The sequence below is a fragment of the Vespa crabro genome, chromosome 6 (genome assembly GCF_910589235.1).
Source record: "Vespa crabro chromosome 6, iyVesCrab1.2, whole genome shotgun sequence".
Lineage (NCBI taxonomy): Eukaryota > Metazoa > Arthropoda > Insecta > Hymenoptera > Vespidae > Vespa > Vespa crabro.
In genome coordinates, this window is record NC_060960.1 from 3,566,839 (window position 1) to 3,594,028 (window position 27,190).

A 27,190-nucleotide genomic window follows, 5' to 3' on the forward strand; every position below is an offset into this window, starting at 1 on the left:
AATATGTTGGACATTTCACGTTAATTATTTTGTTACTGTTTCAATATTTTTTTCTCTCTCTCTCTCTCTCTCTCTCTCTCTCTCTCTCTCTCTCTCTCTCTCTCTCTCTCTCTCTGTCTCTGTCTCTCTCTCTCTCTCTCTCTCTCTGTCTCTCTCTCTCTCTTTCTCTCTCTCTCTCTCTCTCTCTGTCTCTGTCTGTCTCTCTTTTTTTCTTTCTTCCTCAATTATAACACTTCTTATTTATTATAATTTCCATGCATTCATTCATTCATTCAATCCAAAATTACAATTTTCGTTTTTCTTGACATTTTTCTCTTCGTATTTCTTCTTAAATATATATATATATATGTATATATATATATATATATATATATATATATATATATATATATATATCCACATGTATATATCATAATGTATTCTCTTCATAAGTGCAAGTGACTTAACTTATACACAAAAGTGCAGTGCTAGTATTCGTTTGAAATATGACCTTAAATATTTGGACGAATTCAAGAATTTTCGCCATCCTTTGGCAATTGTATCCGATTTTGCATTTGTTCGGTTTCATTCCCGATTAAAAATACATCATGTGTCGTATGATTTTCTTTAGGAAGCCGAACATAGGATCAAAATGCTTACAACGAATGGATTAAGAAAAGAAAACGTTGTCTTAAAAATATAATTGTACTAAAATATACGATGTTTGCATCTCTCTTTTTCTCCGTCTCTCTCTCTCTCTTTCTTCTCCTCTTTTCCTCTTCCTCATTTTTCCTCATTCTCTATTTGTTGCAATTACAATAAAAAAAAAAAAGAAACGTCTAAAAGAATACGAAGGCACTGCTGGCTAGATCACGTATATCCTGTTCAAAGTGTACGACACAATATTAATTTATAATATATTCTTCGCGATCATCGTGGTTTAACTCGTTTCTCGATATTCCTAGGAAGACAATGAAACTCAAGGAACTCGAAAGAACGCTTGCTTTCGAGAAATTGTTGTATTTATTACGATCGTGACGAGATCGTCTGTAGTTTATTCGCAATTCGAAGGGAAGACTTGACGAGCCTAACAACATTGCACCAATCCCAAAAACTAAATCTTCCATCGACATCAAAATCCTTGGAAAAATCAACGTACAGTCACTTTTGTTGTTTTTCTAAGTTTCAATGTTGACGATTATCGATCAACTGCCATTAACTACTTCTAATGTTTTCTTTCATTGGAATTAAAATTTAAACGTAAATACTAATCTCAATTCTACATTAGAAGATAGAGGATAACTAGCCCGGAAAAAAACAAAAAGAGCTACATTTTCCAAATCGACGACAACGAATCAGCAAAATCTTGTTTCCCATCAAGACAAAAGCTAAGACGATTGGAGCTGCAGAAGTGCTTGAAGGCGTTGCAACTCTTTCAATAGTTCACGATTCGTGTCTTCCAATACTGTCAAACGATCCTTGTATGAAGAATTTTCGTTTGTCAACATGGTGACTCGCCTTTCTAGGCCGTCCATATATTCCTTTTTCTTTCTTCGTGATTCTTGTGCCGAAATCTAAGAAGAGAAAAATTATTTTATGTGTGTAAACACATATAAAATAATAATCCCTTAATAATTTCGTCGATAATATAAATAAGAAATTATCATCATACCTTATTCTTTATTTTTCTGCGTACTTTCTTCAAAGATTTCTCTTCCTGTTTTGTTAGAGGTAATTTGGTAGGTACAGGATAACCCTCAGCTATGAGAGTTCTTTTTTCTTCTTCTGTCAACGTTAAAATTCCGGTGGAACCTTTCTGCAATATCACGAAATCAAAATAATACAATTCATTTATATTTAATATTATCGATTGATATTTAATTAAACAATGGGTCTTACTGGTTGGCAGGAAATTAAAGGTGTATGAATGGGTTGCCTTGTTGTATGTGTTGCATTGGTGACGTAAAGTCTAGGTGTTAAGAGACCTCTAATATTCTGAGAGTGCGATGAATTTTGAGAGTCTCGACGTTCGGGTGAACAAGAAGCTGACGCTGTACCTTCGCTATCTGAACTCGCACTGCTGGGAGGAGTTGGAGGTAAGCTTTGTCTAGAGGTGCGACTTCCTTCGTATTCTTCACATGGTATACTGTATTCTTCTACTTCCATACTCTGATAAATAATAAAAAAATTCTTACATTGTATTAATAAAGTAAATACAAAAGCAATATATTATGGATTTCTATTAAACACAAATTAAAATGATTTATTTTATGAATACATAATATCTAATTAAATTATATCTGTGTAAAATGTAATATAATATAATCTGATAATGATCATATTTTAGAGAACAAAATTCCTATATTCTCTATATATTGAATCTTTTTTATAATAAATTAAATATAATTAAAATCAATATATATATATATATATATATATATATATATATATATACATATTGATTTAGTTCTAATAAAATACTAAACTTTTAATTGACTCATTATTATCACATATTCTATTACTATTAATAATAATACATGAATATATCAAATAAATTGAAAAATTATTAATATACCTGATAATAATCCTCATCGTCTTCCTCGCTATCGCTCGTAGGAGCAAGTTGATTTCTAGAAAAGTGTAGATTTTGTGGCGATACCATTGTTATCGTACTTTTATCATCTATTGTAGAACTCGACGAAGGACAGGGCGTACAAGGACTACCGGGTGCACTGAGCGGTTCGCCTTTAATTTCGGAATAATCGCTATCTTCAGGTACTACATTAGGTTTCTTCAAAATTACAGTCGAGGTATAAGTTGTTTGAAGGGGTAAAGGTGACGATTGATCCTCGTTTCGGGATGAATTCATTGAAATTGCTAGAAAGCACTCATCTTCCATATCTGCAATTAAAAGTCAATTATATTCTGTTCATGATGCAATAAAACAAAACGTAATAATATAAATATAGTATTAATTATATCTACTTATATTATTTTATATATGTTCTATATGTTCTGTATATACATTTATTTCTATAGGTATATAAATAAATTATTAAACATTCCTATTTTGCGACTATGACATTTGTAGTGTCTATTTTAAATGTACTCTACATACAATTTAATGCATATATATATAATGCATATAAACATATAAATATGTATGATACATATAATACTTTCATTACAATCAATTCAAATAAAATAAAATCCTCAGAAAAAAAGTTCCTCGAATTCTTTCCATAATTTCATGCTTTTCAAGTCGAATACAAATAATAACATATCCTCACCATCGAATCTCGGCCGGATATCCAAAGATTTGTTGTGATCCAAATTATTTGAATCAATAGAAGAAATGGTGTTGACCGCCATCGTACCAGCCGTACTGGTAGAAGGTACAGAACTTTTCGCTGTACAAGGATTGGTCCCAGAAGTTGCTGGACTCGGTGGAGGACTGGAAGCCAGTAAACTATAACTATGTTCGGATTTTATAGGACGTGGTCCACCTAACGCAGCATCTGTCATCAAACGATCTCTCAGGACGACACTCAAGGATGATTTGTCCCTGAGGCACAAAACGTTACCCCATTCCTCTTCTCTCGACGTCATTGATACGTCCTGCCCAAGTCCCTAAAAAAAATTTTATTATAGAAACAACTTTAAAAATGAAAAAAATTACCAACGTGTCGAACAAACTCACTTGTGATATATAATATAATCGAACAACGTGACCAATTGCCGTAACATTCATAATACACACATCGGCTTTATCAGGCTATTTCATATAGGAAATATTGCCGATAACGTTTATCGATTGATATTTCAAGTATTCCAACCGTCAAAGCAGTAACTTTCGATTCTAAGTTTAATCATCGTTTTTTCTTTTTTGTTTTGTTTTTTGTTTCCTTTCTTTTTTACGATTTTAGATTATAGTTTAATATAGTGATAGTAACATTATGTTATTTTATTAATGCAATTCATGAATTATTTATATAAATATTAATTAACTGTTAATATACCAATGAAAACGTTTCTTCTTAATTAACGACGATATATTTATTACGATATAATTCCAGGTCCGAAAGTAAAAGGATTATGAGATCGTTTTTATTATAAATTATTAACTGGTAAGATAGATAGGATATCTAAATCGAAATATTATATAAAAGTTACTTAAAGACCGTGTTATTATTAAACCATAGATTATTACTTGAACTTTTATGACAAGTAAAATTATATTTTCGTTATTATTACTTTCACGAAAAGATTTCGAAGAAATCATCTTCCTTATTATATTTAAAAAAAGAAAAAAAAATAGATTTATTAACGAAAGACTATCGATAAATTGGTAAAAAAAGATAAAAAAAGCGATGAATTTATATATATTGAGGTCAGTGCACTGTCAAAATGCGGACGATTGCTTTCCACATGGCTCTATTTCCTCTTCTTTCATCGATAAATTTATCCGAAAAGTCTAAATCGAAAATAGAAATGATCGAATCAAAGAAACGAAGAGAAAGAGAAGAGAAAGAGAGAGAGAGAGAAAGACTTCGACAACATCTGTTTTGAATATAACTTTGAGAATATTTAATTTTGAAAAATGATAGAAGATATAAACTATTGATAATGATTGATAGACTCAAAACAAGGTATCAAGGACCTATGATTATACGATCTGTTTACGACGTCAAACATTCGTAAGAAGAAGAAGAAGGACGTTGACAGACGAGACAACTATGATGACCGGTCAAGTTGAAGGTCGGACAATAGCCAACAATACCCAAGAAGGAGAAAAGAGGGCATCAGAACTTCCGAAGCATTACGAAGATATGCGATACCTTTTTCGTCTTCTTTTTCTTCTTCTTCTTTAGGATGTAGAACTAACCGGGAGACCTTCTTGAAAGAAAGGAAGGGGAACTTAGCCACCACGAGTGAGCAATGCGGAACTCGACTACCTGCCAAGGTCAAAGCTTCTCCCATCCCATATTTTTTTTCTTCTCTCTTTCTCTCTTTCTCTTTTTCTCTCTTTCTCTCTCGTGAAACATTTCACAGTTTCTTTTTATGCGTCTCTAATAAAGAAAGAAAAAAAAAGAAAAAAGCTTTTTGCTTGAAACGGACATTTTTTTTTATTCAATCTCCTTTTAACAATTTTTTATATATATATATATATTTTTTTTTAAGAGAACACGTTTCATAATTTTTACTTCTTTTTTTCTCGTAATATACAAGTTTCCAGTGATAATGTTTAATTGTTATTTATGTTAATAAAATAGAAACTTTTACATAATAAAAATTGTAAAAAACAAAGTTTATTTTAAATGTAGAAAATATTTTATAAAACATTAATCTTAGTCGAATATTATTTTATTATCTTATAATTGACGATTGATTCTCTGATAAAAATTCACGATCTCCGTCTGATCAACATAGAAAACGAAAAAAAACAGAAAAGAAAAAAGAAAGAAAAGGAAAGAATAGAAAGCAATCTTCGTTTTGAATAATTCGAAAAAAACATTATTCTTTCATCAGTCGATATAAATTGATAAAATTCTTACTCATTATCATCAACACGTGATATAAAAATAATTAACAATAATTATTGATGAAATATAATATTGATAATAATCGATAATACTTAAAAGTACGTTTATTTCGAGCACGTTTAAAGTTCTCAGGTAAAACCTTATATTTTTTTTCTTCTTCTTCTTTTTTCTCGTGTTCAGCCAATCGCTTCGATTTCGTTACGGATCGTGGGATTGAGCGTGGATCGGGCAAGAATTGGTGTCACTGATCGCGGAGCAGAGACCTTTGCTCGCACAAGCGGACGAAAGAACGAACGAACGAACGAATGAACGCGAGAACGCGCGTAAGGAGCTCCTGCATTCGCGAACAATGCGGAAGCCGGCCAGATGTCAAGGTCACGATAAGGTTTTGTTTTTTGTTTTCTATTCGATTTCCCTCTCTCTCTCTCTCTCTCTTTCATTTTTTTTTAATGCATCCTTCATTTCATTTTGATAAATAATCTTACTACCACTTCTCGTCCCAAATAGAAACAAAAAAAAATAAAAACTATCGGTTATTTAAAATAAGTAATAATTAAAATAACAATTAATTTGACTACAGAGATATTTGATTTCAAAATTAATTTTATATTACAAAGATATAGTAATAAATAATCAATCGACATTTGTATTATATCTATAATATAGTTTACTTTTTTTTAAGATAGATTATTATCTACGTTTTATTATATTAGTTTTGTATTATTTTCAATTATTCAATGTACTGACAAAGGAACTTCGTCCCATTTTAATTTATATTTATTTTTTTTTAAATTAAATTTTTTTTTTGCTTTTCATACTTGGAAAATTAAATTTTATATTATTTTTCTCTTTTACGTTCGTTTTCGTCATTCATATCTTCTTCTTAATCGCTTCTAAATGATTATTTCATATCTTCTACTTTTTATTTCCCCCGGAAACGACATAAAAGCAGTGATATCTGGCATTACCTTCTCAAATTTAACACGTTACTGTCCAACACTTTACAGTTATAATACGATACAACGTGATAAGGTATACCGAAATTTATTCCTTCATTTAATTAACATTTAATAATAAATGAATTTTTTACATTTCTATAGCATATAATACATAATGCATAATAATGTAATACTATACTATGTATACTGTATGTATACTATAGATAATCTATAATATTCAATAATATATTCTATAGTATATACATATATAGTACATAAAAAATAAAAAATAAATAACGGAAAAAAAATGGGAGGCGATTTTTAAGAGCGGCTAATAAAAAATTTGTTATATATGTATAATTATATATGACCAGACGATAATGTGTTAATAAAGATTCCATACAGGCCTAAATATACCGTTAAAAACTACTATGGCGACACGTTTTATACGTAAGTATTTACGTATGTCTTCGTACCTACTCCAAAGAAGAAAAGAAAGAATTTGCATCCTCACACTTTGCATACTAACTCCATCACCTTTAAAACTTTTTTTATGTGAGTAAATGTAAGTTTAAAAATAACAAATCGTCTTTCCAGCAGACAGACGAAGATTTTCTTTTTCGTTATTTATTATTAATCTTTAAATGGAATTTATTCATATGAAAATAAAAGATTCATCCTATAAAATTCATATAATTCAATAGATTTAAATTTAACAAAAGTAAAAATTTTTTCTTTTAAAAATAATAACAATAATAAAATTAATTTGGATAAATTAAAATCAAAAAGTATGAGAAATCATTTTTCCTATAAGATAAAAATCTATGCGGTGTAATACTATCATACAAGTTTATGGAAAAAAAGTAATAGAAAGGTATTTCGATTGGAATCTTTCCTAGCATACAATTACGACTTCGTCATGGCCATCATCGATCTCCAGTGAAGAACATTTCGATGAGGTTAGAAATACAAATGCAACGGTAAATTTCCACCAAGCTCTTTTGCTGAATAAACATATTTTCGAATATTGAATTAACTTCTCCGAAAGTGATATTATAATCGTATAGATCGATAAGAGTTAACGATATTGTAGATCATCTTTTTTACCGACGGAGTGACGGAAAAAAAAGAAACTAATTTTTCTTTTTCTTTTTCTTTTTCTTTTTCTATGTAAATGAATATAAAAAAAAAAGAAGAAATTAATATTTATGATCGAATTTGTTTCCTATTTAAAAAAAGAATCATACAATGTAAAATGTACAATATAATTTATATTACTATTATAACAATCTATATAAAGTAATACTTTGTAAAATACCTGTATACATCAGTATACCTTCATTTTTTAACTTTTCCTCTGTTTTCTACCTATAACAATATTAATAGTTAATTTATATTCAAATATTAATAAATACGTAACGTTATAAAGTATTAATATACATGATTATTAAGAAATTACGAGAAAATATAATTTTTTGGTCTAATCAAAAATCTTAAAAAATCTTTATTATCAATAAAAACAGAATTTATATCTAATCCTTCGATAAGCATTTTACATTACGCTATAGAATAAATGTACAATTTCTATCATTTATAATTAGATCTTGAAAAAAGTTTCATCTTACCCACTATAATCAACGTAAAGATTGAGTGAGAGATAAAGAGAAAGAGAGAAAGAAAAAGAAAAACATAGAGACAGAGACAGAACTAGGAGAGAGAGAGAGAGAGAGAGAGAGAGAGAAGGGAAGAAGTGATGATGTTTCTGTGGTGTTGTAAAAGGTAGACTTTACCTGCTAGTACCAGCCTCGAAGTCACGAAAAAAGGTGAACGGCCTCAAGAATCTCATCCAAACCGTAGTACCGTCACTTTGTCTACTTTCTTGCAGGTTAGATGAGAGGACGACAACAAGTCTTTCTCTCACTTATCTTTCTATCTCTCTATCTATCTATCTACCTTTCTCTCTCCCTCTCTCCCTCTCTCTCTTCCTCTCTCTTTCTTTCCTGGCATAAGTATACAACTCGTTTCAAAACCAGATTTCTTCTTAACGTAGAACCGTTCTGGTAAACGTCAGATTTTCTCTCTCTTTCTCTCTCTCTCTCTCTCTCTCTCTCTCTCTCTTTTTTTTTTTTCCCTGAACATTGAGAAACACAAGGAAACCCATATAACGAAAATGATCGATCTTTCCTTTAGTTTTCTACATTAGAATTCCATTTCATCAATGAAGGTCGTTTTCTGAGATATCGATCTTGATATAAGTAGAATTGTGACCTTTACGGTTTTTACACTGACACTACAAACAATAATTTTCCTTTTTTTTTTTTTCTTTTTTTCGAGATCTCAAATTGACAATTCAAAAGGAATATAATGAACAAGTGGAAATAAATTGAGAGAAATATGAAAGATATGTAATATGTTGTGTGTGTATGTGTATGTATGTGTATATTATATATATAGTTATCTAATGATTACTTTAGTATTCTTCTTTTCTAATAAATTAAAATCTAACCGTCAAACCCAGTTAATTATTTGAGTAATAATCAAACAGATAATTATACGAGATAAACGTAATCTTATGTTCACAACTTCAAGTAGAATTATCAGAATCAAAAAATGAGTAAATCGTTAATTTGTTAACGATAGGATCAATGGTAAATGGAATACGATCATTTAATTATATTTGAACGATGACTGGAACATTAAAATATGATTACTAAGCATACAAAAAGAAACCTATGAAGTATCGCTTTTATGACCGTGCTTAGTCAAAAAGAATCAATGTAAAATGTTTAACTGGCAATTGAATTTGAATAAGTCGACATTTTCCAAGCAACATGAACATTATTCGTCTTCGATTTGTGTTGCATTATAGAATAACAAGCGACGAATCATTTAATAATTCCTTTATTTTTATTTCTCAATAACCTATCTACTATATATATATATATATATATATATATATATATATATATATATATATATCGAATTAAAGTTTAATGGATCAGCAAATTCCCTGGCCAATCACAGCTGGTAAAAGTATTACAAGCTTGTTTCCGAGGACACGTAAAAACGAGTCAAGCGATCTTCCTGCTTGATTTCCTACAAAGACTGTACCGTTAAGAAATGAAAATACTGACTCGACTTATTAATCGTTAACGGATGTTACTGACTAATGAACGTCACTAATAAGCGACTAACCAGCGATCAACCTGATCGATAACAAATAGAATAAAGTACTTGCTTTACATACTATCATTGACATTTTTTAAGATCATTAGTCTTTTATCTGACGTATAATTTATTTATAAACAAAATTAATTATTTTTATTTTAGAAAATTTTCTTTTCTTTTTTTTTTACTGTAATCCCCAAAATAGTTGGGAATCCCCAAACTAATTCAATTAGGAATTATGAGGACACACTTTATCAATACATCAATACATACGTAGCAAATAAAACGAAGCTTACTTATACGATGTAATTTAAAAATAAAAATTCTTCCCATCTTCTTTATTATATATATATATATATATATATATATATATATCTGTGTGTGTATGTGTTTGTGTGTATACATAAAATTTCTTATCACTGAGAAACACGGTACAAGTATAAAAAACGAACATGCATTTCTATCACTGAATGAAAATATCTCAAAAGAATTCGATGTAGTGTAAATTAATATAATAAAAAAATTAATATATTAAATTAATATAATAAGCAATTTTTTATAATAACTTATAGTTGAGCTTATTTTTTTTAATTATATAATCCTTAATCTATGTATAATTTCCCTATAACTCCTAATATTTTTGTTCAATCCAGATGAAATTTTATTTAAATGTTCTCTATGTTCCAACGAAAAATATAGCGTACTTAATTTATATTATATCTTTAGTAAATAAAAAAATCAAATTGACGATACACTTCATTCTAAATTAAGAACCACTAGAAATCAATTTGAAATTGTCAATATAAATTAACATAAGTGAACGTTACATATTCTGTAAATAAAAATCTAATGCGCATGACTACATCGATAAATATTAATAATATGACATTCAAAATCTTTTTGTGTTTGTGATTTCCCTATAAATACAGCTTTGTTTTAAATTATGAAATCATGCTTGATGGAGTAATATATTAGTAGTTTCTAATATTAGTTACAAATATATATTATAGATACGTATTTTTATCTTTTTTTTTGTTTCAGACTTTTATACGTAACAGGTTAAATGACTAAGAGAAAGTAAAGGAAATTTATCGATAAAAACTCACGTAAGATAATTAAATAATTGCTTGACTTAGAATCACGTGGCGGCAAATCACAATTACTTCTTCTATTTGCGTTTTCCCTCACACTAGTATACAGTATAACTCAAGTATACTTCGTAATAGAACAGATTTCTTTGTAAAGTTTCAGACAGTATGGCCGAGTCGACTAAATAATTGGTTCTTATCAATCGAGGTCAAGCTCAAAGTTGCTACGTAGATAAAGGAAAGAAAAACTCGTGAAACTTATTTGAGGATAAAACCGCAAATGATAAAAATTACGTTCGTTTCAAACGATTATCATTTCTCGCAAACAATTCGTCCTCGTAAAAATTTACTCGTTGAATTTACATACAAATTTTGTAAAGTTTTCTAAATCCTTTAATGTTTATCGCCAAAATATTTTATTAAAAATTCGTTCTCCAATTATATTTAATATAAAAAAAAATTATTTTAAAAAGTGTAATCTCATTAAAATTGTGATCCTAATCGAATGTGGTATATTGTTTCATTATTAATATATGATATTAAAGTTATTTATTTGCTAATGAAAATCTTAGAAGACTCTAATTTATAGTATAAATAAATAAATAAATAAATATATATATATATATATATATATATAATCTACCTAATATAAATACTCTCTTTTAAATAGAGCAGCAATTTTTCTAGGAAACAAAAAAGTAAGATCGACTTAGGAAAAAAACTGGACAAAGTTTTCTTCGAGGAGTTCGATTAAAACTTGCATAAGGAGAGCTATATCGTGGTGCCAAATATATACAACGATCGATGGTGCCATCGTTTCCGGAAGAAGCCGTCTTTCTACGACGCCTAACCTCGTCCTAATGGTATTTTATTGTTGCGCGTTTAGTTATACAAGAAGAAATCATTATACTCTTTTTACACTTTTGTCCTTTGTAACTTAACTATTATACCACATATATTCAATATAGTCAATATACACCTAATACTAAAATGATATCTATAGTGATTTAATGTCACAAACTCCTACACGCACTTTAATGTAGTTCAAATATCGACACGTAGTTTAATGATTCTTGGACTCTTTCGATATTTCCAATAACGATTAAATGAACTTTCACTTTTATATATATATATATATATATATATATATATATATATATATATATATATAAATGTGTGTATGTCGATAATTATTGCTCTAATGCTTCTTTCTGAGAATGAATAGAAAAATTTTAGAAAAAAAAAATTTTTCGATGGTTACTTATAATGAATAAAAATGTAATTTTCAAATGAGATGTGCTGCTGCACATTTTTTTGAGGAAATATCCTGTATCTTCGTACGTTTTATTTTTTGTTCGATGAAATCACACTTTATTTGATAGAAATGGTTGCTCGTTCTCTCAACGTTATAGATGTAATAGATTGGCGTCAAAGGTCACGGTACAGTGAACTCGTTGCAAATTCCGTCGATGCTTTCCAATTTGTCGCTCGTAGATTCGAATAAGAGGAGGGAAAGGAGAAGAAAAAGAAGAAGCTAACGGTAATAGCTGTGACGATGGTAGTGGTGGTGGTTGAAAAGGCAGAGCAAAGAATGAACCAAGTGGGAAGCGAGAGGATCTAGAAAGAGGACGCATAACAACAATTCTTTCTCGATCGTGATTTTATAAGCAGAAACATGTAAACTCTTCGATCTCTGACCTATCTTCGTCGGATTCAACATCCTATTTCTCTCCATTCGAAGAAATAAAAATCTATTGATTGATCTTTCGAATGATAAAATTTAAATTGATCAAAAAAAAATATATATATACGTGTTTGTGTGTGTATATATATATTTTTTATATATTGCTAAATATTTCATTTCTCATAAATCTTTTAGATTAAATTTAATTTTACCAAAACAGAAAAAGAAAAAAAACAGGAAGAACAAATTTCAAAGTTTTATTACGTCATTGAAATTTGTATTTATTTATTTCTTCTTTTTATTCCTTTCATCTATTTATCTTCATAATTCGCGTTACGTAAGCTGGTCATCGACAAAGGCAATCGATAAATTTTCAATAACTATTGTCGTAACGATACTACACTTTTCCAGATAAACACCAAACGCTATTAATCATACTCTCTCTCTCTCTCTCTCTCTCTCTCTCTCTCTCTCTCCCTTTCTTGACTTAATTACTTGCAATTTGAGAACCATCCATTAAATAGCATCATTTTTTTTTTCTCTGTCTTTCTTTAAAAAGACTCTTCACTGTATTATCATATTTACGTGGGCGACCATTTTATTTTTAGAGAAGGCTCTGTTGTAGTTTTTCTTTCTCTTTTTTGAACACGATGTTTCCGGTAAGCAAGTCGACTCGCAAGCACTTCCGGTTTTGCGCCAGAACTCAGCCAACCGATACGTTCCCGTAGAATCATCAACCCACCCCCTCTTAGGATCCTCATACAAGTTAGTCGCATAGTCGACATGATTCCGGCGTAACTACATACACAACTACTACTCTGACTTTTATCTTTAGCCTAATTAGATTAGATAGAAAATTACGAACTTGTACTCTGTGCCACACAATAGTTACGTATCGATGTTGGTAATTTAAAATAAATAATACGTAACAATAATATATCTATGATATTCGATTTTATCACATCTATCTTTGTCTAAAATAATTTGAAATTGATTTGATATCACAGATAAAATAGAGTAATATAATATAAACATAATTAAGTAGTATAAATAGATATTATGTACATAAAACGTAGTTTACAGTACTTTTTTTATATAAACTACGTTTATATAAAAAAAAAAAATACTATATTTCAATTATATATTTATTTTACTTATTTACGTTTATAATATTGATATTTATATAAACTACGTTTATATTATATATAATGGTATAATAAAAATAATTATGTATAATAATATAATATAAATGTAGTGTTCTCTCTTATTATATTTAATGAAGATAATAAAATTTCAAATCCACATAATAAAATTCAAATCAAATTGACGCCTTATCTAAAAGTAAATTACTTAAAACTAATGTTTAATCTTTAAAATGACGTTATTTTCTTTTATTGAAGTCAAAATTTCATTCAAATCTTGTTCTTTTACTTGTTAACCGGAAGAAACTAATTAATTTGTCACGAAGAAACTTCTTTCATGCTGGAAGAATAGATAAATCATTTATTTCTCATTCCTATTAAAGAAAGAAAAAGAAAAAAAAAAAAGAGAAAAGAAAAGACTATTATACTTTATTAATACAATGTCTAAAGTTTCCTACCTTTAATCGTGTTATTTTATTTCAAACTAAAAAAAAAATTTCCTATCAACTAGATTCACATCGATGAAAAAATATTATCATTTTAACAAATTAAAATATCTCTTTTTTTCTCATCTTATTTTGAAAAATTTTTGTTTAAATTATATTTCTAATCAGTTAAACTATTGATCATGTCCATGTCAACCAATCAAAAATTGTCTCAATAAACAGATTAATGACATCATCTAAATTAATATTCCATAAATGATGGTCAGAAAGTTTTAAACTCGGAAAGAGATTTTTTTTTTGACGTGACACCAAAAAGAAACACCAAAGTGACGGTCACTTAAAATTCAACGACCAGCAGGATAAGATTTTTGTTATCAGCTTGTGATAAATATTCTAACGCCGTGCGAAGGGGAGAACTCATTTTTACTTAAGAAAAATAGATAAACAGAAGAAAAGAGCCTGCCTATCGTCAACGCCATTTTCTAAGTACTTGAATATCGTAATCTGCTAAACGAACTTCTCAAGAAAAGGTGAAAAATCTCTTCCGTGAGTTTTCCGAGCGTCCTACTTTCGCTTCTTCTACGATGTTGTCGTCTTTAAACCGATTTCATTATTCCACCGCGGAATCTTCTCTCGTTCTTCTTCGGAATTCCTGAGAATAAAACTCTAAAGTTAGGCTTAAGTGAAAGAACAAACTTTCAATAAAATCCTTGAATTATATACGACCTGTTTGCATTATATTGAATTTTACTGAGTTTCTTTAGAAAAAAATGTAATGCATTTTTTGTAAACTCGTTAAGCCTATAGAGTATGACAGCTAAAAATAGCTATAAAAGATTGGATCTTTTTATAAGCTTACCAAGAGGCTCTGAATTTTCAAATACATATAGAAAATATTGATTTTGACAATGTAATATGACATTTTATATTTAAACAAATGTTATTCTCGGATATCAAAATTGTATTGATAATATTTTTTATAAAAATGCATCTAAAAATCAGATGTATATCGATAATTCAAATATAATAAATATATTTATTAATTTAAATATTTAAATTAATTTATTAATTTAAAAATAAATATATCAAATATATTTGATATCAAACACTCGATATCAAACTATTCTTTATAAAGCTGCTATAAAGAAATTATATTATTTGTATTTGTCAATTATTAATAATATAATATAGCATACTAATTTCTCTATACCTAATAAAAAATTCAGAGCCTTTTATTTAATTTATACGATATTATTCGATATTAAATAACGTGTAAATATTTTTTTAACCAATTCGTTAATATCTGATAATTTTATAACAATGATTTCGTAGATCATTTGTTTTGACACGCATGTATAGGAAAGTGGAACGACAAAAATCGAGATTTTATGAGAATAGAGTTTAAAGATGTTCCACTTTGATACGTAATGGGACATCGTCATCGACATTACTGCTTACGTCAGTGCTTACATCTGTCTCGAAAGAAAAAGAGAGGAAAGTAAATTGCTTTGCATCGTCGTGCGGAGGAGGCTAAATCAGATAGTCGGCTTTCATCAAAGAGTTAAACTATGCACTATTTTTTCACGAATTCGATATCGATCAATTAAATCGTTTCAAATCTATGCTTTTTTCCATCTACGAACTCTGAATGAATCTGCTATTATAATATCCGTAATAAATTTGTTAAATTAATTTCTACATTTTGATGAATTAATTAATAAATTATTTAATTATTTCTTTCTCCAATTCGATCGATCTATTATAATGTATAATTTATGAATTAATTGAAATAATTTATAAACTTTTCTATAATATCTATGACAATACTTTCTTCTCATACTTCTCATCCTATTTTGTAACCAATAATACATCTACTCAATTTCAGAAAATAATTTGTAATAAATACTTGTAAATTGATATTATACCACTCTATACTCGAGAGATTAAAAATTGTATAAATTAGATTCATTTATTAGTTCTGTAAAAAAACTATATCTGAATTCCAGATATACTTGTATATAATATATTATAGTCTCTCTCTCTTTCTCTCTCTCTTTCTCCCTCTCTCTCTCTCTCTCTCTCTCTCTCTCTCTCTCTCTCTCTCTCTCTCTCTCTCTCTCTCTCTCTCTCTCTCTCTCTCTCTGTCTTTTTCATGTATATATAATACAGACGTCGCTTCAATAGCGAGAAGACACGAAAAGAAATAGAGATACAAGAACGAATCCTCGGCGGTCGATGACGTAATTATTCAAGAAGGGAATTGACTCCCCAAATACGATGACGCACGATAATTTAGTATGCAGACGCCAAACAGCTTTCAATTTCGATTATAATGCAATGATGAACTTCCTTCTACTTGTTACTAGTACGTCGCGATATATTATTAGTCGAGTATTAACCAACGATAATCAAAAGTGATAATACCATTTATTTTCTCGTATATGATAGAGAGAAAGAAACTGATAAAGATATAAAAATAGAAAAAAAAAAGAAATAAAGAATCTTCGGAAATGAAAGGGACGTAATAAATATTAGAAAAGAATTGTACAATTAACAAAGACTTCTTGAAAAAGATTATTAACGAATTACTAATGCAAACGATAATCGACAAATATAAATTACATAAGAAGATACATTTATAACAAAGTCTAACTACTGATAACAAAAATCTAAACAGATAAATGATGGATCAAAATAAATAGAAAACATATGTGTTCGTGTATTTCGTAATAGTAATAGGACATTTAAAAAATTTCGAAGATAAACCGAAATATTTCGAAGAGACGAATATCGTAAGTATTAAAAAAATAATAATAAAAAAATAAAAAAAAGAAAAAAATAAAAGAAAAAAATAAAAGAAAAAAAATTTTTTTCTTAAAGAGAAACACTCGAAAATGATTATGCACTCTTTTGATTACTTGAATTTTTCGATATCTTATATTACATTTAATTCATCTTTGTTTCTCTCTATACTTAAATGTATATTTACACGTATAGATCTAAAAATAAATAAAGTTCATCTGTTTCGTTCAAACTTAACGAAAAAAACCAACCGAGTAAGGTTAATTGGAAGAGGGAAATTATTTGTACAGGTGTACGAAGAAGTTGTTCTAAACATTGAACATGACCGTATCGATATATTATATAAAGTCATTATTTCTTCCATCCCTTCTTCTTTCTCCTTATCATCCTATTCGTTTTTTGTATGAATATTCATCTCATAATATTTGCAAAGATTAAGTGAAGTATAAAGGAACAGCTACTTCACATGCCATTTTCTCTATCTCTCTCTTTCTCTTTTTCCTTCTCCCTCTCTCCATCCCTTTCTCAGTAGAGATATATTAAAATTACATTTATGATAAAAAGTAATACTTCGTTTTGTAACGCAACATTTATCGAGGATGATAATTCCTTTGGAGAAATATAAAAAAAAAAAAAAAAACCAATGAAACACAGAAAAATCGTTCTTACCGATTCAGAATTTATTATTATAAATGAATAAGAAATATGGAAACGTTTAAAAAATATTACATGACTGTATAGAGATAAAAAAAAATATTTATCCTAGTGTTAGAAAAATAAAATTTATTTGTTAATGATCATATTATTTATAATTAAAGAAGGAATTACTTAGATCATTATACAACATATTTAATGATCGCATTTTTTTTAGCAAAGTGTAGACACGAAAAGAAAAAAAAAAAAGATAACGTAGGTATTAGTATTAGGTCACAATGAATGCACAATTAATAATGATCAAAAAAATAAATGACTATAAATACTTAAGTATGTACAATGTACATACATACGTCACATCAGACGTAATGTAAAGACGATGGAATATAAAAATGTGCGCCAAGTGCACCTCGAAAGGCGGGAAAATACGAAATGTCGTAAGAATCGTGCATATCGCTTTCGTATACATACCAAATTTCAAATGTGGTAAATATAAATGTACATATATGTATCTCAAAAGTACTGTTATGACGTTCGAGAGAAACGCTCGTTAATTACGCATTACTACGAACTACTACCGTACACTACCGGACGAGATACAGTTCATTCTAACATTTATAAATAAGAAGTAATTCGTTGTCTGAATAAAAAGTAAAACATTTCAAAGAAATGCTATCGTTCTTGGTACACTTCGTTAAGCTCGTACATACGCGCGCGCACTCACGCACGCGCACACAGATGTACCGAAAGATCGTTACGTTCATTTTGATACAAACTTATATACATATGTATATATGTACATAGGTGGTAATCGATTAATATCGTATTGTTCTCGATATTCGAATCAATTTGGATGTTGGATCAAAACCCAAGGTCGTAACGATAACGAAAGATATATTATAATCGTCGTAAGAGAATTTAATCGTATATTATCTAATATAGATTTCTAAGAAGAAAAAATAAATCCAAAGGAAAACGGATGTACGAATTATTTTTAGAATAAAAATAAAAATGTTACTAGAAATAATTACGATGGCGCATATATCTAAAATAAACACAAAAAATTAAAAAAAAAAAACATAAATAAATAAAAAAAAAAAAAATAATAGAAAGGAAAAAATATTTGCCGAGTGAAAAATCACAACATGACATATTTATTCTGTTTCCGTCATTTTAAATGGTACATAAAATTGAAATTGAAAAAATGTTACGGTCATGATCATAGAAAAAGTGTTTTGCGTTTAATTATTATTTTTCTAAGATTTAGCTTTTTCGAAGGAATAAAAATGGCATATAAAGGCCAAGAGACTCACTGGTTCTGTGAGGTAAGACTCCCACAACTCCCTGAGATCGCTGCTTCCCACGTCGTAGAATTCCATGATGGCCGTCTCTTCTATTCGCTGATCTTTCTCCGATCTCCCGGTGTGTTCACTGTCCTCAATCAATCGTACATACTTGAATGCTCATTGACGCCGTTTATAACTTCAAACCACGAGCATCGTGATTCTCCTTGAAAGGATATCGATACTTTCCAACGGTATCTGTAAATTAACGAGAAAAAAAACATTAAAATTCAAAGTAAAACATTCAATAAAAATCATATAAATGAAGAAGTTTCGAAGTAACATATCTTTCTTAGAGATAAAGACAGAGATATAGACAGAAATAGAGAGAAAGAGAGAGAGAGAGAGAGAGAAAGAAAGAGAGAGAAAGAGAGAGAAAAAGAAAGAGAAAGAGAAAGAGAAAGATTTCTACCTAGATCCGTCTTATTGGCTATGTTGAAATCTATCAGGATATTATAATAAAATATAGATTAGAATAATTACACAATTATCGTTACACGCAAAAAAGAAAATATCTCGTAGATATTATATATATATATATATATATATATATATATATATATATATATATTGATAATTTACTACATAAATATCATTGAAATAATTGATTATATTAATTAGAATTTATAGAAACATTCGACAATATTTGAATGTCTGACAACTTACGTTGTAATACTTTCACGAGAAAATAAGAATTTTGAAAATGGCATGAAAATAAATTTTATTTATTTTCATCGTTCAATATAACAAGTATTGCGTCGAGACAAATCGTAATGCGTTGTAACGAGATCAATGGATCCATCTTTTATAGGTTAAGTACGATACGATGCCTTTTCAATCCATCGTAGAATAAACGGGAGAAGAATAGAAGAAGGGGTAGTATGGGGGTGGTCTTAAAATGGAATGCGTAACAAGAGCATGACAAAAGTCGGAGTTTTACGATGTACATAACCTCATCGGAAGTTTCTCTTGTATGGTAAATAAATCACGATTTTCATTATCCTTTTATCTTTTTTTCCTCGAAGAAAAAAAGAAAAAGAAAAGCTCGCTTGATTAATTAATGACCGATTGAGAGGTGATAATAATTCAAAAATAACAATTGCTAAGCGAGGTTAAATGACAAAGTAAAAGAAAGAAAAAGAAGAAAAATGAACGACGAGGAAAAACCATTTCGACATTTTCGTCATCGGCTATTTCTCTATAAGTAACTTAAGAAATCTAAAAAAAAATATTGCGGTCAGGAATATGTTAAATACTATAATCTTATATCTTTTTCCCTCTTCGATCTGGCTTAACGGAGATGCGAGCACAACATTTCCTCCCGATGCAACTCGTTTATTATAATCACTGAAGAATGACAAGTTCGTTCCACGTGAGAACGCGTTCGTTCGCTTCAATAGAATATACATACATACTTACTACTACGTGTATCGAGAGATTAGAAAAAAGAAAAAAAAAATAAATAGATAATACAGTAAAAAAAAAAAAAGAAAAGAGGAAACGTGAGCAAGAAAAAAAAAGAACAATCGAATTAATTCCCGTAAATATTTATTTAAATACGATGTAAACAATCGATGTTTGCCTGTACCAATTCATCCCTTATCACCCCACTCTATTAAAAAAAAAAAATATATATATATATATAACACTTCGCACTTGTCGGAGCACTGACGACGGACAGAGGTGCGCGTTCATCCGTTCGGTAGCAGAGAAAAAGGTCAACGTGCGAGAGTCGTGAACGGTGACCGAAGTGTATGCGCAAGAGAAGACGATTCGTTCCTGGCATATCGACGAGAAACTGATTGTAAATTATTCTCGATTGTAACGGTGAATATCCTTCCAGAAAGAATATACATACATGATCTTAATTCAATAATTTCTTACGATCTAACATAGAATAAAACGTACGTGCAAATAAATATTTACACATGGTATATATATATATATATGTATATATGTATATATGTATGTATATATATATGTATACATACATTGATAAACCGGAGCAACACAATACAAGATACATTACCGTAACACCTTGGTACCGGAATATAACGGATTACTACGTGTTATCAACATCACTAGGTTATCTCGTTACCACTCGAAACAAATATATTCTCCTTTTTCCAAGAACAGTAATCGCGTTTCAAATCGCGTTTCAAATCGCGGTCCTTTGTAATATCATCACATATGTATGTAGTACGTAGTACGGTGCTCGCGAGAAGATTCAAAGTAACATCGTCAAATTTGCGAATGGATTCTGTCGAGAAATCGAGAGAGGTGGAAGAGTGGGAGGTGGGAGGTGGGAGGTAATACGAGAGGGTGGTACAGGCAGATTCGCATCGGATACGATACCACCAGATGGTACATACGTATGTACTCTGCAAACTATTCCCTTTCTCTCTCTATTTATCTATCTATTTCTCTGTCTATTTATCTCTCTCTCTCTCTTTCTCTCTTTCTCTCTCTCTCTTTGTGTGTTTATCTCTATCTCTTTATCTTTCACTCACTCGGATACGGAGATTTCGCGGGTGTGCGCGCGCGCACGCGGGCACGTGCAGAGTAACCCAAGAGAGAATATCCAGACGGTACACCTTTCACTATACTTTTCGATTTATCTCAACGATGAAAGAAAATTCAATAAGATCTTTAAACTATCGCACGTATAATACTTACCGAAATACGCGCACGGGATATCCTCTTGCAAACCTTTGCCCTTTTTTTTAAATAGATGATACGAATCCTCCAGATGGAGGGACGCGAACGCACGGGGAGGAATGTTAGAAGAACGATAAGACGGGAAAGACCGATCGAAAGGACGAAGGCGCCGGTCTGTTTTTCTAAGGAGAGGGGGAAACGATGAAAGAGAGAAGAAAGAATAAAGAAAAAAAGAACGGGTAGGGGAAAGGAAGGGGAGGGGAAGGAGAGATGGTTACGGACGGCGCGGGTGAATTCTCGTAGAGGTTGCGTGAAAACAGATATGATCGATCCGTCGTACGTCGCTCTTGGAATCAGCGCGCCGCGAATGACTGTTCTGTAACTGGTAAAGACGGCGCCAATTGGATGTGAAACCTCCTTACTATTTCTCTCTCTCTCTCTCTCTCTCTCTTTCTCTCTTCTCCTCCTTCTGTTCCTCCACCTCTCCTCTTTCTCTTTCTCCTTATTTTCCTACTCTTCCTTCTCCTTTTATTTCTTAATTTTTTCTTAACACGCCTAAAGCTATACAGACAGAGAAGTAAGACACGCGTTTTTCGTTTCCTAATGGCGTATCACCGTTCTGAGTAACGTCAATAGACTAACTTACTATGAACGAGAAAGAGGAACAACGGTGAGGAGGGTGAGAGGATAGGGCGAACACGGACGCACCCGCCTCCACGTACTTTGCCGCCGCGAATGCGCCTCTAAGCGCGCGCACGTGTTGCCTAGTACCGCAGCACTACCGTTCGTGCTAATCGACCAATAGCATACGACCACCTGTTAGATGTTCGCTGCGACGTGCCGACTTACGTGTTATCAGCCAATCATCGTTCATCTTTGACTTTCCTAACGACCAATCGTTATCGTCCTTTATTATATTTTTTTTCTGAAACGAAATTCAAGGGAGGTATTTTTTTCTCATCGAATTCATACAATGAAAAATATTAGTTAAAATAATCAATTTTTCTTTTGTTTCTTTCATCTTTTTCAAGAAAATTTCAAATTTGCCATCACAAACTCTCTACGAAAAGTTTTAATCATCTCATTTGCATTAATATATTTGAAAGTAATTTTTCCAATAACACATTTATCTATAATATAAAAGCGATCGATTCATTCACTTTCATTTTGAAACATACTTATGCTGGTCAGAATAAGATTCGATCTTAATGCGGGTATTAGTAAAATTACATGTCGCATGTTTATTAGTCTATGCGGGTATTATTCATACGGGCGTATCCATTTGAAATTTTGAAATGTATTTCATTTCAATTTTTTTAACCTGATCAATAGATTTATAATAGCAAAAGAAATATATCTTATTGCGTATCTAATTCTTTTGAATTCTTTCAAAAAATCTAATAAATCTATAGAAAGTAATATTTTGTTAGCTGATTCTCTCGAAGATATGTTGAATCATCCATGTTCGTAAATAACTTACGAGACATTTACCTTAGGTATTGTGTTATCTGTTAAATGATAATCTCTTATCGTTCTTATCGCGAAAAAGATATCGATTTCTTAATAGAGGCTACATTTTTTGTAAAAACCTTAACGAGTATTACAATGTAATTTAATTTTAATTACATTTATAAAATCACTAAGAAATATATATTACATCATATGCATTTTAACGTAGCCTAACTTCCCCGCGATGCAAGATCTCTTATGTGATTATGATCAGATTTGAAAATATATAAGACATCCTTAAAGTGACTAATAAAACTTATATAACAATCTATGTATAGGATAAATTAAAAATTTCTGATTACATTGTTGAAGATTTTATCATGGAAAATATATTTCCCCACTAGGATTTGATTATTTTAGACATATATATATATACATGTTATATAGAATAAAAAGATTTTTCTTTCATGCAATTGATTTACATTTTTTTTTTATAATCGGTCATATAATTCTTATGTGCACGTGAAATATCTTTTTAAAATAAATTCTTTATTACATGCTTCTTACACATTTACATCGTGCAACTATTATAATATTCGCACAATCAAAACAAATATTTATCGATCTGAAGCTACTCTATCATCGATCATTGTTTATATATATATATATATATATATATATATATATATATATATATATATTATATATATATATATATATTATATATATATTATATATACATATATAAATATATATATATATATACACATATATATATTCTTTTATCAGGTACAATACAAGGCTGAACAAACCGTAATTGTGATTTTGTTCTGATTAAAATCGAACGGAAAACTTTGCCGTACATACGAAACTTGTTTTTATTTCCTTTTAAGTGATAATGTTTCTAAAGATCATGAAATTCACTTAAACTACTAAAACAGTACAATATTATTACATGCCTAAAGCACTAATTTTAAATGATTCCCAAAGGCGTGCTCGGTGCGTCGTGCTCAATTAAAATATAAAATCACATTTTCTAAGATATAAATCATACTTTTAAATTATAAAATATGTTGACATCATTCATACCATGCGTATATTTTATTAAAATTAAAAAGAATATATTAACAATCTACCCCAGAAATTCCCATTGGTTATAAAAATATTTCAATGTTAACAAATAACATTAAAAATAATATAACAATGTAAAAAGTAAAAAATAAAAAAAAAAAAAGAAAGAAAGTGCAATAAGACAAAGTCTACTCAAAAAGATCAAATATTCAATTCTCCTTCTTTAAAGCGGACTTTAATAAAGCATTCCGCATAGATATTACCAATTTTTCAAGTTCTTCGACTTTCATTTTTAATATCCTATTATCCTTTTCAAGTTCGACTGCTCTTAATGCCATTTCCGTTTCTTTCGCTTTCTTATTCATTCGTGATTTTCTTGAAGCTTCATTATTTTTTTCTCTAGATTCTCTGTAACTAAAAGTATCTATTCGTGTATCCGAAGCAATATCTTCGGCGGATCGTTTTCGTTTTTCCCGTTTTCCATTGGAATATTTGTTATCTACTTTGTTATTATTTATTATCGTTCTCGTTCTTCCGGATCTTCGCGATGAAATTGGCAAAGTGTCTGATGAAGATGATGTTACCGTTGAAGTTGATCGTGTTATCCGACGAATTTTGTTGACTTTCGTCTCCGTCTCAACTGCTTCCTCAGCATTCTGTAAAACTGTCGGTAGGATAGGCGATCTTGAATTGAATATCGTTGAAGTGTCTGTTGATGTGCTACCTCCCGGCGAATATGCTTCATCCTGCAAGTTATGATAAATTTTAATGAATTTACGAGATACTATTTGTTATGTTTTTATTAATGAAATCTAGAATATAGCTAATATACTCACTTCGCAAAGATATGATAGTAAATCAAATGTATCCGATCCAGTTTGAACTGTATGTAACATATCCCATGTTTCAGGCTGATTATTTTCTGTAGATTCAAAGGTACTATGGCAAGCATCATCCAAATCAAGATTGCTTATGCGTTCGTGAGAATTAAATGGTATATTAACATCGGAAATGCTCATCTTGCTATTTGCAGCACTGGTACTTGCTTTAGGTAATTTTAACAATGTATTTGATCCATTATATTCTGCTTCATTGAGTTCTTTTTTGCAGTCAAAAGTTGAGTTTGATGAAGGCAACAATGGTTGATGTTTGCTACCTGAAAGCTCCATATCACCAAACGAATTCATTCTTAACTTCCCTTTTTCTTCATTTACCCCCCTCGTCGCGTTCTCTGATATCCCCTTTCCCAAATTCAAAACGCCCTTACCCTCGTATTTAGTACCTAAAGAGAATTGAATTTTGACTTTACAAGAATTTAGCATCAATTGTTGATCAAGAGAGAACATATTTCGTGAACTAACTTACCTGATAGTTTAAAAGGAACCAATTCACCTATAGGAAAATCGCATGGAGTCTGGAATGGGTCCATGCACCAATCGCTTAAATCCTGAAAGTTCTCTTCCCAATCGGGAAATGTTGTAACACTGTCTTCCTCCGCTGGTGTTTTTGTTTTGACTCGAGGGAAAATCCAAGCCTCCTTGAATAAATTTGACTCCATTGTTGGGCTTAGCAGAGGAATAGTTTCCACCTTTGTATGGGTTACAACTTCTTCCTCCAGTGGCCGCGATCTCACGCCACGAGAAACAGATGATGGATGCGGCAGACGGCTGCATGGCTTAGGAACCTAAAATTTATTTGCCCGTGGAATCTAAGAACTTGCAAAGTTCCAATACAAGCGTAATCTCCATCTAACATTTTTTCTTCCTTCCATTTAAAATCCAAATGCAACAAGAAAGGATAACTTACGTTATTTACGCCTCCTTCCTCAAATGAAATGTTGCTGGTTGTTGTACTTTCGAAAATAGGAGGGATTTTTGAAGCCTGAAACAAAATTTTCTTCAAATATCACATTATACATTATAATAAAAGATTAATGCTGATGGACTTATGAACTAGTGATTCAACTTGGCACTTTGATTTATATAACATTATCCTTATCTATTGAGTAGCAGGAATCATACAAATAGCGCAATGCAGTCACTTCAATATAATCATTATAATAATAATAATATTATAACATGAAGATTCTTTGATATCAAAAAATTCTACTTGATCTTTATCAACCAGTTAAATAAATAATTTGTATGGAACAACAACTTGATATCAAAGATACCAAGAAAATTATCAAAAGATTATAAATTCTATCATATCGCGATCAATAATATTAACGTACCTTTCACAGAGTTTTATAGACAAATTCTATAAAAGCAGAAATACAGAAATAAATAATAAGATTATATGTATATTCGTCGTCAACCGGTTAACACTATAAACATTTACAATTATCCAAGAAGCAATGTTTCAAAGAATTTTTAGTCAAGACAATAAATTCATGCTATCACGGTAAAATGTTATTTCTACGAGATTATAAGTAGATTACGTAATCCAAAGCGCGACATGTGACTACATTTTCAAGAGAATTACGTTACATCATGCCTCTAACTCTGTTCGAATCGATAAACAAAAAAAAAAATAAATTTTCCACTCGCTAATAGAAAAGTACAAAAAAAGAAAAAATCGTTCGGCAAACCTTCGAACAATCTCAAATGAAGAAACTTTTCTTAAGATTTTTCACACAAGTTATATACTACGGGTGATGTATCGTCCTCCGATCGATTCACGAAGGAACAGGCCACTACTACGTCGCGACTAATCGTTTGCTTCTGAAAAGCATCGAAATGATCGAAATTAATCGTAGAGACGTCAAAACGTTGTAATTATATAATGTGTTTGTTGCAACGTATACAATGGATCAAAAGAGAAGCGTAGGTGAAACGTAGTTGGCACGAAAAACAACACTCACCCTCCCGGATACGATAAACGTAGTTGCGGCTTCCACTTAGAACGTAAAAAGATCAAATTTTAATATGCCCAGAGTATTTACAGCAGCTCGATCGCAGAACGAGAGTTTTTATTTTCTTTGTCGATTTCTTTTTTCTTCTTTAATCACGATGACGTAGATAAACTCGAACCAATGTCGTACGAAAGAAAGAACAGCGATTTTGTATCTTTTCAAAAAAAGATGTACGTCTCTCTCTGCTCTTCCTTCACGGAATGCGAGTAGTCACAGATGAAATCCTAGACTCGTCTCATACCACGTCACAGGATGGCGCTACGCACGCTCTCAACCTGTTTATGGACGTTCTACGTCATCGGCGACCAATC

General features: G+C 30.3%; 2 protein-coding genes across 10 annotated transcripts; both read right to left on the minus strand.

The window, feature by feature from the left end:
* Positions 1 to 333: 333 nt before the first annotated feature.
* Positions 334 to 22,198, minus strand: LOC124425251 (cyclic AMP response element-binding protein A). 7 transcript variants are annotated; one of them, XM_046965401.1, is made up of 7 exons: positions 21,464 to 22,198; positions 18,758 to 18,985; positions 3,270 to 3,609; positions 2,555 to 2,880; positions 1,879 to 2,148; positions 1,652 to 1,795; positions 334 to 1,553 (listed from the first exon to the last, which is right to left on the minus strand). In XM_046965401.1, exons 2-7 carry the CDS (start codon positions 18,821 to 18,823, stop codon positions 1,368 to 1,370), a joined length of 1,332 nt encoding a protein of 443 aa, XP_046821357.1. In that variant the 5' UTR covers positions 18,824 to 18,985; positions 21,464 to 22,198; the 3' UTR covers positions 334 to 1,367. The 7 variants fall into 7 exon arrangements, with proteins under 7 accessions (XP_046821357.1, XP_046821360.1, XP_046821361.1 ...); XM_046965404.1 differs by having other exon boundaries at positions 22,092 to 22,190; XM_046965405.1 differs by lacking the exon at positions 21,464 to 22,198 and adding an exon at positions 21,298 to 21,380.
* Positions 22,199 to 23,045: 847 nt separating this feature from the next.
* On the minus strand, positions 23,046 to 27,074 carry LOC124425252. Of its 3 annotated transcripts, XM_046965410.1 has the most exons (6): positions 26,829 to 27,074; positions 26,556 to 26,688; positions 25,772 to 25,846; positions 25,331 to 25,649; positions 24,802 to 25,268; positions 23,046 to 24,711 (listed from the first exon to the last, which is right to left on the minus strand). In XM_046965410.1, the coding sequence occupies exons 4-6, from the start codon at positions 25,521 to 25,523 to the stop codon at positions 24,175 to 24,177; spliced, it is 1,197 nt and encodes a 398-aa protein (XP_046821366.1). In that variant the 5' UTR covers positions 25,524 to 25,649; positions 25,772 to 25,846; positions 26,556 to 26,688; positions 26,829 to 27,074; the 3' UTR covers positions 23,046 to 24,174. The 3 variants fall into 3 exon arrangements, with proteins under 3 accessions (XP_046821366.1, XP_046821364.1, XP_046821367.1); XM_046965408.1 differs by lacking the exon at positions 26,556 to 26,688; XM_046965411.1 differs by lacking the exon at positions 26,556 to 26,688 and having other exon boundaries at positions 23,423 to 24,711; positions 24,802 to 25,247; positions 26,829 to 27,073.
* Between the last annotated feature and the right edge of the window lie 116 nt (positions 27,075 to 27,190).